Genomic DNA, 17,288 nt, shown 5'->3' on the forward strand with positions numbered 1-17,288 from the left:
GTGCCTCAACTGCACAGGGCCCCATGATATCTGAAAAATCATACACTTGGAGAAAAATCATATATCCCCAGTGACTGAAAATCAATACGCTTAATCTTTTGGTGAGCACTGTGTATATGGGCCACTTTTGTTCGTGGGACTCTTTTCTATATTTATCCTAAAGTCAGAATGATAATTGTTAAACACTTATGATTGTCAAGAACAGTAGCACTATCGAATAAATGCATATGTACTTGTAAATGTTTCTGTAGTTGCAAGTTATGTCATTCATCTGAGTATTTTCAATGTTTTCGTTAAGAATATTAGTTATAAGATGATGGTTTGTATTGTCTGATACATTCATATTTGTGGACACACTAGAAAATGAAAATGATCAGTCAAAAGGGTCTTTTGTACACACAAGTCATTTTTCATTGTTTAAAATCATTGTACATTACATGTGTACCAGTATGTCTTGATGTCAATGTTATGTAGGCATCATTTGTATAAAAGTGTTAGGATACACATAAAGAAGGCTTTAACTAATGCTCCAAATGAAAGTTGTTAAAGTGGCCACAGAATAACTATGTTACCTATAGAATCATTTAACAAATTTATGGTGTAGGAGGTACACATTTGCAGATCCACTAGTAGCATTCAATTAACATTCCCTGGGTACACGTAGTACAACTTCACTAAGGACTTATAGGTGAAATATGACCATTGGGAATACGCCATGCACTTTATCACTGGTTAGCAGTGGTAAAGTGTGCAGATTCCTATGGCTAGTGAACATGGAATCAGCAAAAATTGAGGAGGAAGCCAAGAGGTTTGGGGCAAGGCCAGCCTAATGCTGATAGGTCTGACAAATACCATCTAAAAAGGGTGCTAGAGGTTTTACAGGATTTAACATGTAAATGAGAATGTTATGAGCGTATCCAAAACTTTTACTTCAAAGTCTTTATATGTAATACTTTCAATAAAGGATTACATCTTACTGAATATAGAAAGTGTTCCAGGCAAGGCATATTGAAGACGAAAGTAGATAAGTCATTATCTATAAAATAAATACTTGTGCTAGCATTAGAATATACTAGTATCATGACAAATTTTAAAACATAACTGGCAAATCCAAACCAATGAAGAGTTTCAATTGTATACTGACAAGAATTTGAGCATTTAATTAGATTGCTGCTATGGCCAAATTGAATGAGAGTGCTTTAAGAAACATATTACAAAACATGCAAGCATTATCTGATGGTAATCTTCCCAATCTGGATTCATCAGTTTTAATAAGATTTGCAATAAGGGGCTTTAACCGAGTAGCTATGACTTTGGTCTATATCTTACAGTCACTTAATTAAGGGCATAGGTTTGTAATGTTCACAAAAACTTTTATCCTTAACTTGTTTCGGAATGAAAGCAATAAGGACATTTAGAAAGGTACCACCAGCCTGGGAATTATGGGGAAATATGCTGGATCATTCCACTACTGTGGATGCAAAAAGGAAGAAGAATGGGGAAAAATGTCAATGGTAAGACCTCCCATTCATATACTTTAGATGGTTCTATGAAGGAATAACAAGTATAATTTCGACTAAGGAAATATCATGCTATAACACCTTCCGTGCTCATGACGGCTCCCGGCCGTCATAAGTCACAGTAGACGTGTGCTCATGACGGCCGGGAGCCGTTAGAACGTTGCCGCTCCGCCCATGCGTGATTAATTCTCCGCCTGTGTGGGAGAATTAATCAGTAGGCAGAGTTCTGACGGCTCTCGGCAGTCATGAGCACACGCCTACTGTGATTTATGATGGCCGGGAACTGTCATATAGTACCTGAGCGACACTCCCAACCCCGCCCCCCTCGCACTGCAGTGAAATTGGCCCTGCGGCGAAGGGGTTAATTGATCCAATATTTCTTAAGGGTTAGTCTTTGGAATACTGGAGAAAAATGTTTCAATGTATGGGATTAGTATCATCAGAATAGAGGATTTTAGAAATCCTCCAAATATATTAGAGCTATGGAAGTTAAACCATAGCAGAATCATCATTCTTTTCAATAATGTTTGCATTCCGTTTCCACTTTTACATAATTGTCCAGCATTTTTCAGTCTTTTTTCTGCCAGTATAAAAGTTTGATTTAATACATAGATGACTATTGCAAGAAGATGTAGCTCATTTGGTTAATTTAATTTTAGCTTTGCTAATGTCATCTAATGCATCAGACAATTTGGATGGGAAGTAGGAATGTGCAAAATTTTAATGCATTTGAGTACAGAAGCATTTTGAGCTTTGGATTACTTCTTGTTGTCAGCAAATAAAACAGAAAGAGCTCTAAATGCCCCTATAAAATAATCTTGATTATTAACAATGTGAGTATTAATAGGATTATTACATTGAAAGCAAAACACTTACAAAGTAATAATAGACATTGACAAAAGACTAAGGGGCTCATTGCGAAGGCAGAAGGCCCGCCACCGATGGCTGGTTGGTAGCTGGCCTTCCACCATCGTACTGCTGTTTTTCCCTCGCCATATTAAGATTGTGGTGGAATCATTGGGTAAGCTTGGTGGTCGTAAAGACCGTCAGCCACAGTTCTGACAGGCGGTCCTTTTCCGTCCACCTGTTGGAACAGAAACATAGCCCAACATGTAGGGATTATGATATCCCTTTCCTCCATTCGTTTTGGGGCAGGCAAACTACTGCAAAATGAATTGCGGGAATCAATTTGGGGGCCCATAGTGGGCCCCAGTTAATCCCTGCGGCAGGGAGATGTACCCGGAGAACCCTTCAGAAACGGCATCAATAATGCCACCATGAGATGATATTGGCAGGGATGTGTGTGCAATTACAGCTGCGTTGCAATGCTAGAAATTGCTGAAACCCACCGGAGTGTGCCGAGACCAGATCAGCGGCAGGAAATTGCCACCACGCCTCCAGAAGCCTCGTAGCGGCATCAACCTTGCTGGGAACCCCTTGCAAACCTGCAATACTCCGTCGTACTTTAGGACACTGGCGACTGACGGGGGTTGTGTTTTATGCCCTGACTGGCAGCGGCCTGTGCCTTCAGGTGTGGGCCCAGCCGATTGCGGGGTCAGCTGTTTCGGATAGAGGGAGGCTAAGGTAGGCCTCCGCCATCTTGTCCGCTTCCCCACATTGCACTGTGGAGTAGTGGTTCTGGCTGTGCTGGGGCTCACCAGGTCTCTCCCTCCGATCCAGCTACTAGCACAGAACCCCCCCTTCCTGCCTTAGTGTTATAGGAATCCTGCCTCCTGCTCCCCCTCTGAGGCCTGCCTCACATACTCAAGAACACGAGGCGTGACGCACCACCACCAACAACCTGGACATCGTGTGCAGAGGGGTCAAGGCATAAAATATGTTGCTGGGGACTGAAGACCGTCTCAGACCCTGATAGACTGGCTGTCTTGGGGGTCACTACTGGATTGATTCACGGCCACAACTCATTGCCTACTGCCCTGTGTGGGACAAACTCTAGTTACCTTTGATTCACTTGCCTGGTCCGGAGTTGTGATTTCAGCTGCACTGCGGACAATCAGCTCTCTATCTCCAGGTCAGGGGTAGAAGGGGGGCCCCCGTAATCCAGTCCTGTTGCTATAGGGGTCCTGGCTCCACCTCCCCCCTCTGAGTTGCGCAGTGCTCTTTTGGACTTGAAAGCACGAGAGGGGATGCACCATCGCTTTGCCTCCAGTAGCCTAGGCACTAGGGGTATTTGGTTCACAGACTCACCCGCAAGGCTGGCGACTGCAGACTGCGCTTACTCTGATAGCCTGTCACGAACTGGGAACTCAGCTGAATCGACTCACGGTCACAATACAAGGCAAGCTACCACGGGTAAGACTGACCCTAAGCAACCGAAAATCCCCATCGAAAGTAAACGTCAGACACGTACAACAGAGGTGAATACGGAACCGGAAATTGTACAAGGCCCCATAAAAATGGCAGAACAACAGGAGGAATACATACAGTCCATCCTGCTGGATGTGCGCTCCAGTCTCAAAACAATAGACAACAGAAACGGTGCACTCACCTCAAGCCTCGATACTGTTAAAACCAAGCAACAACAAGGGTTTTGGCTAAAGCTCAGTAAGGCTGCACTAGTAAATGAGTTAACAAGAAGGTTGCCAGTACTGTACGATGAATCAATATTTAAAGGGCCCCGAGCTGCAAATCGCTCATTGCCACAGACCACTCTTTCAGTCAAAATGTATTAAACAAAGTTCAATGATTTTATTTATTATTTCTCTTTTTAAGGAAAGGGTTTTTTCAAATGTATATAAAACGTTTTATTTTTTTGTATACAACAGAATGTATGGGTTTGGCTTCAGTCTAATACATTCATTGTAAACAATCTAGGAGGAAAAATGGCAAAGCATTTTTTGGGGGAGTGGAACGAGTTTTAGAAAATGGGGCAAAAATGCCAGGGAATGAGGAAAAAAGATTTAACACATTTCACACTTGGACATTGTTTGACGACAGACAACACAAATGGGTGGTGAAACAAGGGAAGGTTATTTCAACCAGGGATTGATTTTGTATTATAGGCCCTGCATAGGTACTATTTATATTGGCAGGTAAAACCTACGCCACTCAATGGAAGGATACACTTTTACAAATATTCACAAAATACACCATCAATCATTATTATATTTACAGAAACATACTTGAAAAACGATTGGTCTACACAAGCAAAGAATATGACAAAAAGGTCGACACGTTTTGAATCCCTAAATATCAAGGGATTCTCTTCAGGACCAAACAACACAATCTGAAAGACACAAGTTGAAGAACATACTGTCAGTCATCAATTTGGGCACTCTCAACTTACATACGGGTCTGCATATACTCAGATCATACCTGGACTTCTATGTATTGTCTTCACATCCGTGAAGCTAAAAAAGAGAAAATAGAGCATTGTCTAACGTTGTTTCGAATGAGACTTCTCATGAGGCGAGCATTTGATCATTGTACTTACTTGAAGGTCGGTCGAGTGAATCCTACTTCATCTACTGGGTTTTTTAAGATTCCGAATCCATCGTATCTTTTTGTTTTGTATTCAATTGTTTATGTCTCTAAAAAAAATTAAGAAAAAGGATGGTTTCTTGTGAAATCTAAAGTTGAAAAATGAACTGGATTGTTGCAAGTGGTGACTATAATTCTCTATGCGCTGTGCTCCTCTTTTTTCTCATAAGGGGTAACCATATCGAGATATCAGAAACGTGTTGTCTCATATCTGATTCGCGGGGTTCGTACAAAATTGCAAGTTGTAATCCACTTTGTTTATCAAGCATTCACTTAGCGATTTGTTTTTAAGCTTATTTCGGCAGCGTTATATTGCATACAACATTTGTATCAATAACACTAATGGCAGTGCTGGTAGGTATTCCCATTTGACGGTTCTCGCATGAGAGGTTATCAGAATTGACGCATGAATACCCATTTTTGTCGACAGTTAGCGATACGCGATTAAAAAGTTCTTAACGGGTCTCTTTCGCTTGCATCATTTATGAGGTAACTTAGCAAAGATGTATGGTGGGTGGTTGAGGCTAAGTATTGCAAGTTTACCTTCAGTCTTTTTGGTATCCTCCTTAACGCATCTCCGCCATCAATGCAGAAGCGATGGACTGGTTCCGGATCGTCTTGTTCAAAAGGAAGTCTGGCTTCCGGGTTAACGTAGGCGCGTTGACGGGATTTGTAGTTCAATCAAGTTGTATGTACCGGCAATTCAAGTCTATTTATTGAAAATGAATGTGTCCATCAGAAAGTTGACTAATGCTTTAAATGGTGTTCTCTCTCTTAGTTGAATTGAAGGCTCTTTTGCATGAAAACTTCGCGCATTCGGTAAATAATTCTAGGGGTAACTCAGTTAGATAGTATGCCACATTATCAAACTTAGACATTGCGAATTCATCGCACATTGTGTTAATTGTTTTGTGGAGACTTTTGTGAAAAAACAAAACTTGGTCATTGCGAATTCGTCGCGCAATGTGTTATTTGTTTTGTGGAAACTTTTGTAAAAAACGAAAATGCTTCTAGATTATTGTATCAAGCAGGGGTACCCCATCTATATTGTCTAATTGTTCTGTGGTAAAAAGCAGAGGAAAGGGTAGGTCCCTAATTGGTGATTGCTATAATGTTTGAAGAAAATATCAGAAGTTCTTTTCAGATTCCAGTTGGATTCACTAACTATATTACGACATGCTTCAAGGACGGCTCATTCGAAAAGGTTTAAAGGTTATACAGTTCAGACATCTCATTTAGGCCTTGAATGGTGGTGTTAAATTTAAGAATAAGCACTGCTTCTCACTGTCTCAGTTTGGCCTCTACATCACAAACCTCTTGGGTCTGGTCCGACCTTAGATATTACTGTCCATCTTAAAACGTTTTCCCCATGGGATTCGTCAATCCAATGTTGGACCAGAGGAGCTGTGAGTGTCTTATTTTTTATCCGGGATTTGTGCGGTGACATCTTTTGTCTGGCTTCCTGATTCTTTTTCCCAATATAAAGCTTATTGCATGGGCAGATTATACCGTAAACCAGGTTCTTCGTTTTACAGTTTGTAAATTGGTCATGTCGATACTGTTAAAAAGCGGGTAGACGCACATGAAACTCACCTGGATGTCCTGAAGAATAGATTGTCAGACATTCAAGACTCTCAGGCCTAATCCAGAACGCAAATACTAAGCATGGAGAAAGTCCGTGCCTTAATCAAAGCTAAGAATGAAGATTTAGAGGCGCATTCTAGACACCCCAACCTAAGAGTTCTTGGCTTTCCATAATCGAATGCAATCCCCAAAATAGAACCATTCATTGAAAATATGTTGCGAGAACAGTTTGGCCAGGTGCTCTCATAAGTCATGATTGTGGAGTGTGCTCATCAACCCCTTGGCCCCCGGCCACCGCCGGGTGCACTGCCATGTATATTCATTGCATGTCTCTGGAACTATGGGGACAGGGACGCAGTCCTCAGAGAAGCCAGAGCTAAAAGCCCCATAACACATCATGGAAACCAACTATCCTTCTTCCCTGACTACACTCCTGCTGTACAGGCGGCGCGCAGAGAATTCATGCCAGTGAAATGGATTCTACAGAACGCCTCCATCCTGTATGCCATGCTGTATCCAGTGAAGTTAAAAATCACACATGATGGTCAAGCTCACTTTTTTAGAGACGCTAAGTCGGCTTTAAAATACACTAAAGATATTTGCCCACGGAAATTGCCTCCTCGCTCTTCGCAACACTCCGTCCCTGAATTGAGCCTGAGTGATAATGACTGACTTATGTCAATTCCTCTACTCTTTGACACACATCAGTTCTGAACAGCTTCTGATTGATTGTACTGTTACTGTTATTCAATAGCTGCGATTTTAGCTTTGCTCATGTTATAATATTGTACTAGCCCTACTACTGGCCAAAGAGACAAACACTGCTAGATTCATGGTTCAATTCATTCCTTACCTTCTTATCTGGCAGATTCTGTCTCTCATGACAAAGCCTGCCCACCCTGCCCTATGGCAGGTTAACAGCTGGTGTCCCAGGATCCCAAAGGGAGATATCCCATGTTTCTATGTTCTCATTTGGTTATTGGGGCGCTTCAAGGGGGGGGGTGGGTGGTTTCCAGTCACAACCTAATTGGGAGGTTGTTGTGGGTAGGGGGGCAGGAAAGGGAATGTAAAGCATTTACAGACACAAGATCACTGACCGCACTGCACTTGAATAAGTTGAATAGCACTCTTGATTCTGACTTTGAAGGGATACCATCAGTTTTATGTAAAATACTGAAGGCAAAAAGGACAACTCCTCACTCCATTATTGACGCAACACTGTATATCCTTCCTAAGCCTAAATCGCGTCACTCAATTTTTGCTGATTAACCATGACTGAAACTAGATTCCTCACATGAAATGTGAGAGGGTGCAATGATTTTCGAAAGGCAAGGATGATACATACATATTTACGCAGGCACCATATTGACGTATGCTACCTCCAAGAGACCCACTTGAAGCATGCTACTGACCCCAAACTGAAACATGGGTATTCATACATTCGGCTTCATACTCCAATTTCACCAGGGAAGTATCAATATTGATTAGAAGAGTGCTTGGCTGGTCTACTACGCACACGCAAATAGACCTGAAGGGCGCTATGTCATTCTAACGGGCTCCCTCATGACGACACAGGTAAACCTTGGTGGCCATCTACGGTCCTAATGTGGATGACCCACAACTTTTCCTCATTGTATGGGACAAGATTATGGATATAGGAGGAGATACAGTTATTTGGGGTGCTGATTTTGGTAATGACTGGGATAGGGTAGGTACCCCTCGCAATCCACATCTAAAGACAACACTACAGCTAAATAACATCATACTTGAACACAGGCTCATTGATATCTGGGGCAGCAGGCACCCGAATGCGAGGGAGTGCACCTGCATCACTTCCTATTACAGTGCCTGGTCCAGACTGGACTAATGGCTTGTAACGTGACACGACCTGGACCGTTGACGTGCTACAGCTATCACGCACACTTTCTGATCATGCCCCTGCTGTTCTCCAGTGGGGGATTCTACACACATCCCCTCGCTCGTTCAGCTGGCGACTTCGCCCACATGCCCTTTTAGATGGAGCATTTAAAAAGGAAATCAGAAATGACATCACACATTTGTTTTCTTTCTACTAATTAGGGATTGTTGGACTCTCCTTCTATGCTATGGGAAGCCTTCAAGGCGGTAAACAGAGGGGCTTGTATCTCTAAGGAATCAGGGGTACTTAGATCTATTCACACTACTCTCACAAAGCTGGAGAAGGATATAAAATCTCTTGAGCTGATGTACTTTAACTCCGGCGACCAATTGCTTCTATTCAGAGCAAAATCGTAGAATTTGAGCCTGAGGTGGAAAGGGACACCAGGTTCCTTGGGAAAAATGCTAGAGCACGGGGCTATAGGGAGAGTGACTGGCCAGATAAGACCCTGGCCAATGTGCTTAAACAACACACATCCCCCAACTTTATAGCTGAGCTGATCAACAAAAACTCCTTCCCCTATTAGAGGACAAGTGGCCACTCATGAATACCTGATATGGGGAATGCCTAGAATCAATTGAGCTGCTCTGGCTCAGTGCAAACCACAGAGACTATTTAGACAAACCTTTTACAGTTGAAGATATCACACAGTTGATTAGAGGCTTACCAAGTGAAAAGGCACCTGGGTTGGATGGGCTGATTACACAATTTTATAAAAGGGAATGCAGAAGAACTTGTACCACCGACCTTGCATGAGGCAGTAATTATTTCCTATTGAAACCCGGTAAAGGAATGAATCTCTGTGACTCCTACAGGCCCCGCTCACTAACTAATGTTGATGCAAAAATTCTGGCTAAACTGATTGCCAACAGTCTACGCCGCTCTTGCCACTATTCCAATGCCTGATCAATCTGGTTTTATTCCAGGCAGGTCAACAGCCCACAACCTGCGTACATTCTTTTCCACAATCCACCAAATTGACCCCCAAATTCCGGCCATCGTAGCATTTCTGGATGCAACCAAAGCGTTTGATTCTCTGGAGTGGCCCTTCTTGTTCACTATCTTGCCTAGACTGGGCTTCAGCCCCAATGTTTTCAAATTAATTAGCTTGTTATATACACAACCTACAGCATGACTCAAAGCGAATGGTTTAATTTCAGAACCCTTTCTCATCAGCAGTGGAACCAGGAAGGGCTGCCCACTGTCACCGCTATATTTTGCTGTAGCAATGGAGCCACTAGCTGCTCGAATTCGCCAGCACCACTCTGACTGAGGTTTAGTTTTTACAGATAGGAACCTTATCATCTCAATGTATGCTGACAATATTATACTATACATTTGGAAACCAGACTATAATTTAAACCCTGTATTAAGAAAAGTCCCCAGTTATGGCGGTATGTCTGACATAAAAATCAACTGGTCGAAAACCTCCATCCTGCCGCTCACAGATGCCACACTAGATATCACATTGAAATTTCCACTCACATGGGCGGATGACACAGTGAAATACCTTGGCGTGTGGCTAAGCAAACCCTACAACAAATCTGGTGCTTGAATTTAGGTAAGCTTCTAGACTGGCTTGAGGGCAAGTCGAAATTCTGGTCCGCTTTACCTCGGTCACTTGCAGGTAGAATTGCCATACTTAAAATGATCGTCCTCCCTAAATATTATATCTTTTTGTTAATATACCAATACCCTTAACTCAGCCCTTTTTTAATTCCCTGCGGTCCATCACTATTGGTATGGCCTGGGCTGGCGGCCAACCCAGGGTGAGCTGGAAATTGCTGACTCGCCCACTATCAAAGGGAGGACTAGGTGCTCCAGACCTTAAACTTTATGCGTTAAGTGGGCAAGCACAGTTCCTTCACTTTTGGGTGCATCCCATCCGGTTTCAGCCCCAGTGGCCACTGAGAGGGACATAGCTGACCCCACTCCACTTTATGTGGCTGTATATGAACCCTATTGTAGAAATTACAACAAAATAAACACAGTCAAAACCCTACGTTGGGCTTGGGATGGTCTTAGGAGGCGGACGGATACCCCACTGCTATATGCACCCTCCACTCTGCTTAAATTCCACCCACACTTCCCCTTCCTACATGACAAGTGCCCCATAGATCGCACCCGTAAAATTGGCATATCTACGCTAGGTGATCTCTACCCACAAGGCACATTCTTGGAACCGCCAACAGGTCAGGACAACAAACAGACGCCTATTCTAGAATTACTCCTATAATATCAATTCAGGGTCACCTGCAAAACAATGCACCCTACTTTTCCAACATCCCTCACTATTATGAAACTATTAGAACATTTACTGATCCCACCTTCCTCTTGTGAACTGATCTCCAGGTTCTATACATTCACACAGACAAATACCACTTAGGCCTTCTCAAAAGCTCTTGAGCAGTGGAGGACCGAGCTAGTCGACCTGCCCACAGATTTACAATGAGCACTTTGCTGCTCACAACTAAGATATATATCCTCAAACTACAAACTGGGACTTATACATTTTACATGTCTACATGAATATTATTGTACCCCCTTACAGTTATATAAAATTAAGCTGCGACCGGATTCGCACTGCTGGAAGTGCAAACATGAAGCTGCCTCCTTCCTACACATCGCAAGGGAGTACCCAGTTATCTTTAAATTCTGGGGGAAGGTATATGACACCATACAAGCCATCACTGGACTGGCGCTGGTATGTTCTCCATTAGTTGCGTTGCTTGGCTACGTGGAGGAGATCCCGCCTGAGTTATGCTGCCTCACAGCTATGCTGCTACTGCTAGCCAAGCGTAGACTGGCTATACATTGGGGAGACCCCAGGTACCCTCGAGTCCCTGAGTGGATCTGAGACATAGCCTATTGTCAAGGGCAGCTTGCAACATTTTGGGACCTCATGCCAATGGCATCTCGCCCAAAAGATATTTGGGAACCCTTCACAACTTGGCCCAGGGAAGGTGATGCACACTCCCCTGTTAAATGTTAAATGTCGTATACTTGTAAAGCGCACAGCTGCCCCAGCAAAGGGGCGTCCCGGCGCTGTATACCGCTGGGGAACCCATCCTGGCTTTCCCTGTGAGATGGTCCCTCCTGGGCATCTCCAAGGAGAAGACAAGCATCCCCAGCGCTGATGGGGCCGTTAGTAGAGATTAAGCAAGCTATTGCCCAGAGTTGCTCGGTGGGACCCAAGGTTGGAGTAGGCACTGAGGCGAGGATTATCAAGTCCGCTGACCATGGTCCAAGACCCTTCTGCATCGGGAATCAAACCCTGGTCCCGGGCCGACCTCTGCTTCCGGGTCTGCCACCTCTAACCAGTGAGCCACACCACTCTATCTAGTTGACACTAGACCATTGATAGCTGATGGCTCGAGGGAAACACCCCAATAGTTGTCTTAAAACCTAGAACATAATGCACACCACCCTTCCATTTGAGATAATGACACCCCTTGTAGGCGCATTGTGTTGGAGGGCTGGCGATACCTCTCTCCTTGACTCAGGCATCATAGCACCCCCTGGCCCACTCTGCTTACATATGTCGCTATCAAACCTCAACACTAACTACACTGTTGATGACTCTAATGCCGTCACATTCTATACCTGCAATATACATCAGTGTACTGTGTTTGAACTGTGTAGCTTACTGTTGCTGGCTCCCCCTTGCAAGATGTTAGAATTGTAATTTAATGTGCAATACATGTCTTTGTATCTGCTTGTTATATATCTGTCTGAATAAATTAAACAAACATTTAAAAGAAACATACAGAGAGCCAATTTGTATTAAAATGAAATAATATCCAAATTGTACTTGTGCTGGCAAAATTCTTTCCCATTTAGCCTATGAGTTTAAAATGCATTTTCAGTCTTCGTCCAATTCTTTTTAAGTTTCTTGCTTGAGTTCACGAGTTAACATGATAGTAAAGCTTACCTGTATAATTCTCAGATGAAGCTGTAAGACGTTTAAGTGATTGTGGGATGCTTCACAATAAAATATATGCTTTCCAGTTCAGTTAATCAAAGCAATACAATTTGGCTGCAGACAGAAGAGTAAGAATGGGAAAAGGAAATGTGAATTAATTGTTACTAGTTTGTTTCAATGTTTCTTTGAGTTGAAAAAATTGATATTTTAATTCCAACCTCCTTGCAAAGTAGTTCTTGAAAACACAAACTAGTTAAAGAATATGCAACATAGATAAATGTTCTATTAATATCCTTCAGGTTGACCAACTTTCCAAACTAAAGTATAAATTTGCTGCAGACATTGAGTTCAAAGGAGTGAAACTACTCACATTGGGCACTATTTCGGGTAAGTTTGAATGCATCTTATAATTTACAAAATGATTTTAGTGGGCAATCATATGATATATTAAAATGTAACTTCACAGGTGACTTCTCCTTTGATATGATATAATAAATGTGACTACTCTGGATGGATATTGCATATATTATAATTTATGTGTCACCTACTTTATTAAAAAACATATTACACTTTGCACATCTGCATATATGGTTTATAACTTGGTATTTTTTGATTTATATTTGTTTTAAAATAAGGTATTCACCTAGCACTCGGATATACTTAAATTCTTACAATTAGATAAAGTATCATTGAGGTGAGATGTGACCCTGAGCAAGGTCATTGTGACATTCAAACTGATAGGCAGTAAACTGTTATTTGCTCATCTGTTTTAAGCTGTACTTTGAAATTAAATTGAAATTTGACCTTTGCATTCTTTTATTAAATGTGTAAATGTGTGTTGATTAGCACAGTAGCTCTGCATATTATGTTTTATAGTTAAGCCACACTTACCATTAAAAAAAGCATTTTTTGACTTGAGTAATCCATTGGCTTTATTGACAGATTGGGTTGAAATTTGAACATAGCTTTCTGTAGTCTGGCAACTCCAACATCTCAAATTTCTTACAGGTCCTTGCACGAAAAAGACGGGTTAAAAAAATGTTTTTTCTCATTTTGCTTTCATAGGAATATTTGCTTGTGCCCACAGTCCTAGAAGCTGAATAAATGCACACAAATTATTAAAAGAAGCTGGACTTTTTTCTCAGAAAGCATGCGTTTGTTGATTTGGTGTTAATTAGTTCAGTAGTTTTTGAGGTATAAGCATTTTACAAAGTTGCAAATTGGGCTTTAAAGAATTAATGTTTGCCTTTATAGAGGTGTAGAGGTGTGGAGAGGTGAGGTGTGGTGCAGAGGCCAGAGCGGCTGCCTCTAGAGACCAGGGGGCATATGTATGAAACGATGTTTTACTCGCAAATGCTGCGATTCGCAAAAATACAGCGTATGCAAGTAACAAATCATAAAACGCAATGTATCGCATTTTTAATGAATTGGTAATTTTGCAATTCTCAATTTTGCTATGTAACAAGCACCCAAGATGTGCGATTTCTACTTAAGAAATACTGTCAACCTCTACTGCTCTTAGGGCATGTTTGTGCGCCATATGCTCATTTCAGGGGTGCATCAGGGTGTCCTTATGACACCCTAGCACCCTTGAAATTATTCTCAATTTGAGATTCTAAAATTGCGAATCGCAAATTGAGAATGACTACCCATTCATTCCGACACACGGAACATGGTGAACTGGGAGACTGGACGTTTCAGAAATCGTCGCTTCTTAAATACTCGAGCATCTGGGTTATCCGCTCCAATCAGTGCGTTGGGTCTTCCGGTTTCTTCTAGACAAGCTTTTGATTTGTGAGAAACTCTACTGCCTTGGAATGATTGTGGAATTATCTATTCCTGGGGTGTCCACTTCTTACAACAGACCTGATGGTGCACACACATCGGTCTTCGTAAGAACGCCTCTACACGTGCTTGATCGACTTGATACGGTCACGGGCCCCGCCGGGTCGGAAATATCACTGGTGGTGCGACCTGACTTGACTTACACTACATAGGCAAGCCCTGAGGAGTCGCAAACACTTTGTTCCTAACGTGACGAAACACGTGTCGGCTAGTTGCGGAACGAATAAACCTTGAAATTCATGAACTCTGAGTATTAAGGAATCCAATTTATTATTTTTACTGTCTTTGTTTTAACAACAGTGCTTTTGACATATACTACTACATATGTATAAGACCCTCGTAAATGTATGCATAGGCAGTTTTTTGCAGTAGTTGTATGTGTTTGTTTTCAGACACACTGTTTAGCGGTCTGAGGGTTTTCCCGCTCGCCAGTTGCACCATATAATATTTATAGTATTGCAGATCCTTTATTGCGTATACTGTAGGCAGAGCGCCTTGCTTCTTTCTCTGATATACTAACTAACCCTTGCTGTCGAATTCATTCATTCTTATGGGCTTCCAGGCCAATAGGAATGAATGGGAAGGTATTCCTTAATTGCGATTTCGCAATTTGCTATTCGCAATTAAGGAATACCAAGAGATCGCAAATAATTTGCGATTTTTTAAATACATCCCGTTTCGCAATTCTCAAATATCGATTCCCAAAAAATCGCTATTTGAGGATCGCAAAAACAGATTTGATACACATTCCCCCAGGGCTCACTGTTCGATCTCTGGTGGCAGCTCAGCACAGCACCATGTGACTCTGTGCAATACCTCACTTAATTTCCCCATTGGCCCCAAGTGCCTTAAAACTTTAAGGTGTGATATGTTCGTAGTTTAAAAATATTAATTATTATTTTTAATATTTTTATTATTATTATATCTTGGCAATTTGAAATCTGTGGATTCTCCTCAGGATGATACATTTAAAACATGATGAAATTTCATTGGAAATCCTCCGTCATCCTTTTATTATAAGCAGTTCCATAGTTAGTACTGGAGATCCAAACATTCAGATTTAAGATGACAAGAGAGAAGATTCTCTGACCCTGCATTCTAAACAAAATTAATATAAGGGGTTAAGTGGAAAAGTGTCCTTACCCCTCTATATCCTTACCCACACCTAAACACCCAAAACACCCTTACCATCCAATACCTCTAAGTACCTCTAAACCCTAAAAATACCCTTACACCTTTATACCCTTACCCATACCTAAACCCTGAAAGCACCATTACAAAGTTATATCCCTAGCCATCACTTAACCCTAACAATGCCTTTACTACCCTATAACCTTACCTAAACTCTAAAAACTCCCTTTCTACCCAATACCCCTACCTACCCCAAATCCCTGAAAAAACACTTGCCACCAACACCTTTACCCACCACTAAACCCTAAAAAATGCCCTTACGCTTAAGCTGGAGAACTCCAAACTATCAGCTTTGACACAGGTCACGCCCCCTCCCCCCCAGCGCACTTCTAAATCCATCAGCTTTCTTAGTTAGGAAGAGATCAGCACTCCAACAGCTCCTTCAGTAAGGTTTATTTGGCAAAAGATATGATCAACGCCATTCAGCTTGCCCAGGCTTTGCTCACGAAAAACAGTGTAATCATTCTTCTGCATTTAAATACACAGTTACTTCAATTTTACTAGACCTAGATGTAGAACATTCAATTTGGATGCCAAAATGTTGCCCATATTTGTATAGGCATACATATATACAAGTATTATACAAAAAATGTTAATTTGATATTTCAGTGAACTCAATTATGCTGATTTCAACACAGAAGTTTGTGACACAATAATTCAACAAAATTTACAGTGCAAAGACATATTAGCATTGTGAAAAACATAACACTCTACATTCATATGTCGCATTACATCAAGAAGAGTGGGGTATTAGTTTGCTACATAAATCCACCATCTTCGGTGGTTACAACTAGTCCTCTTAGTCCCAAAAATGATAAAGCTGCACCACTGATAATGACATCGAAGGAGGTTGAGGGCATCATTAAAAAATCTGGGGCGGATTGCACCCCTGCACAGTTTAAGCACTTTATACCACACTGGGCTGGTTCCTGGCAACAATGTTCAATTACATCATGGAAAATTACATAATCCCTGAAAGTTGGAGGGGTTCAATACTTCATCCTATTTTTACAAAGGGTCAGACAAGTTCACCCAGTAATTACCAACTAATTGCACTGATGAAAGTTGAACTGAAATTCTTAACGCTACTATTACATGACTTGGAATCTTGGTCTACCCTTAAATCAAACTGGCTTCTTAAGTGGTCATGGCACTATTACCAACCTCATGGCTCAAGCCTATTCACAGATAGAGAAAAGGCTACAGGGACATCTCTCTACATGTGTTTTGTAGATTTTAAGGCTGCTTTTGATTGTGGGCCACGGAAAAAGCTCTGTATAAATCTTCCGCGATGGGCCATTCCTCCCAACGATATTCCGCTTTCTTCTGGTTTACATTTGGATCTGTTGAGCTCTTTTTATCAATTTTTTGGGGGATTGTACTTCCTGGATCTTTATTTTACTAACCAGGATTTTATTTTATTCATGTTACTGGGAGGAGTTTAGTTTTTATAATGTTATTCCTTCTAAAGTTTTCTGTATATATATATATATATATCGCCAGTAGGTAGTTATAGTTAGGATCTATTATCCATAGGAAAACCGCAACATTCTATTGCCAATAACTTTGGCGTCGATTGATTCTGAAAATGTTCCAAACTTTTGGCCAGCTCAGTTCCGTTTGGGGGTGATTGGTGAAGCGGGGGCCGAGAAAAAAGGGGCATCCATAAACGTGTTTTCCCCATGTAATTTCTCATAGGACCTTTAGCCACGGCTACAGCTCGAACGGCTGAATGGAATTACACCAAATTTGACAGAGAGGTAGTCCTCTGTTCTGACTTGTGCTTTTCGCATATCTGGTGTCAATC

The 17,288-nt window shown here is 41.7% G+C and overlaps 1 protein-coding gene across 1 annotated transcript in view; it reads left to right on the top strand.

The window, feature by feature from the left end:
- Positions 1-17,288, top strand: part of LOC147732599 (contactin-associated protein-like 5) — an 864,951-nt gene that overhangs the window by 756,479 nt on the left and 91,184 nt on the right. Inside the window, exon 18 of the mRNA XM_086954286.1 lies at positions 12,745-12,832. Coding sequence (XP_086810412.1) covers positions 12,745-12,832 — 88 coding nt within the window. The remainder of the gene's footprint in view (positions 1-12,744; positions 12,833-17,288) is intronic.

The sequence above is a fragment of the Lissotriton vulgaris genome, chromosome 2_1 (genome assembly GCF_964263255.1).
Source record: "Lissotriton vulgaris chromosome 2_1, aLisVul1.2, whole genome shotgun sequence".
Classification (NCBI taxonomy): domain Eukaryota; kingdom Metazoa; phylum Chordata; class Amphibia; order Caudata; family Salamandridae; genus Lissotriton; species Lissotriton vulgaris.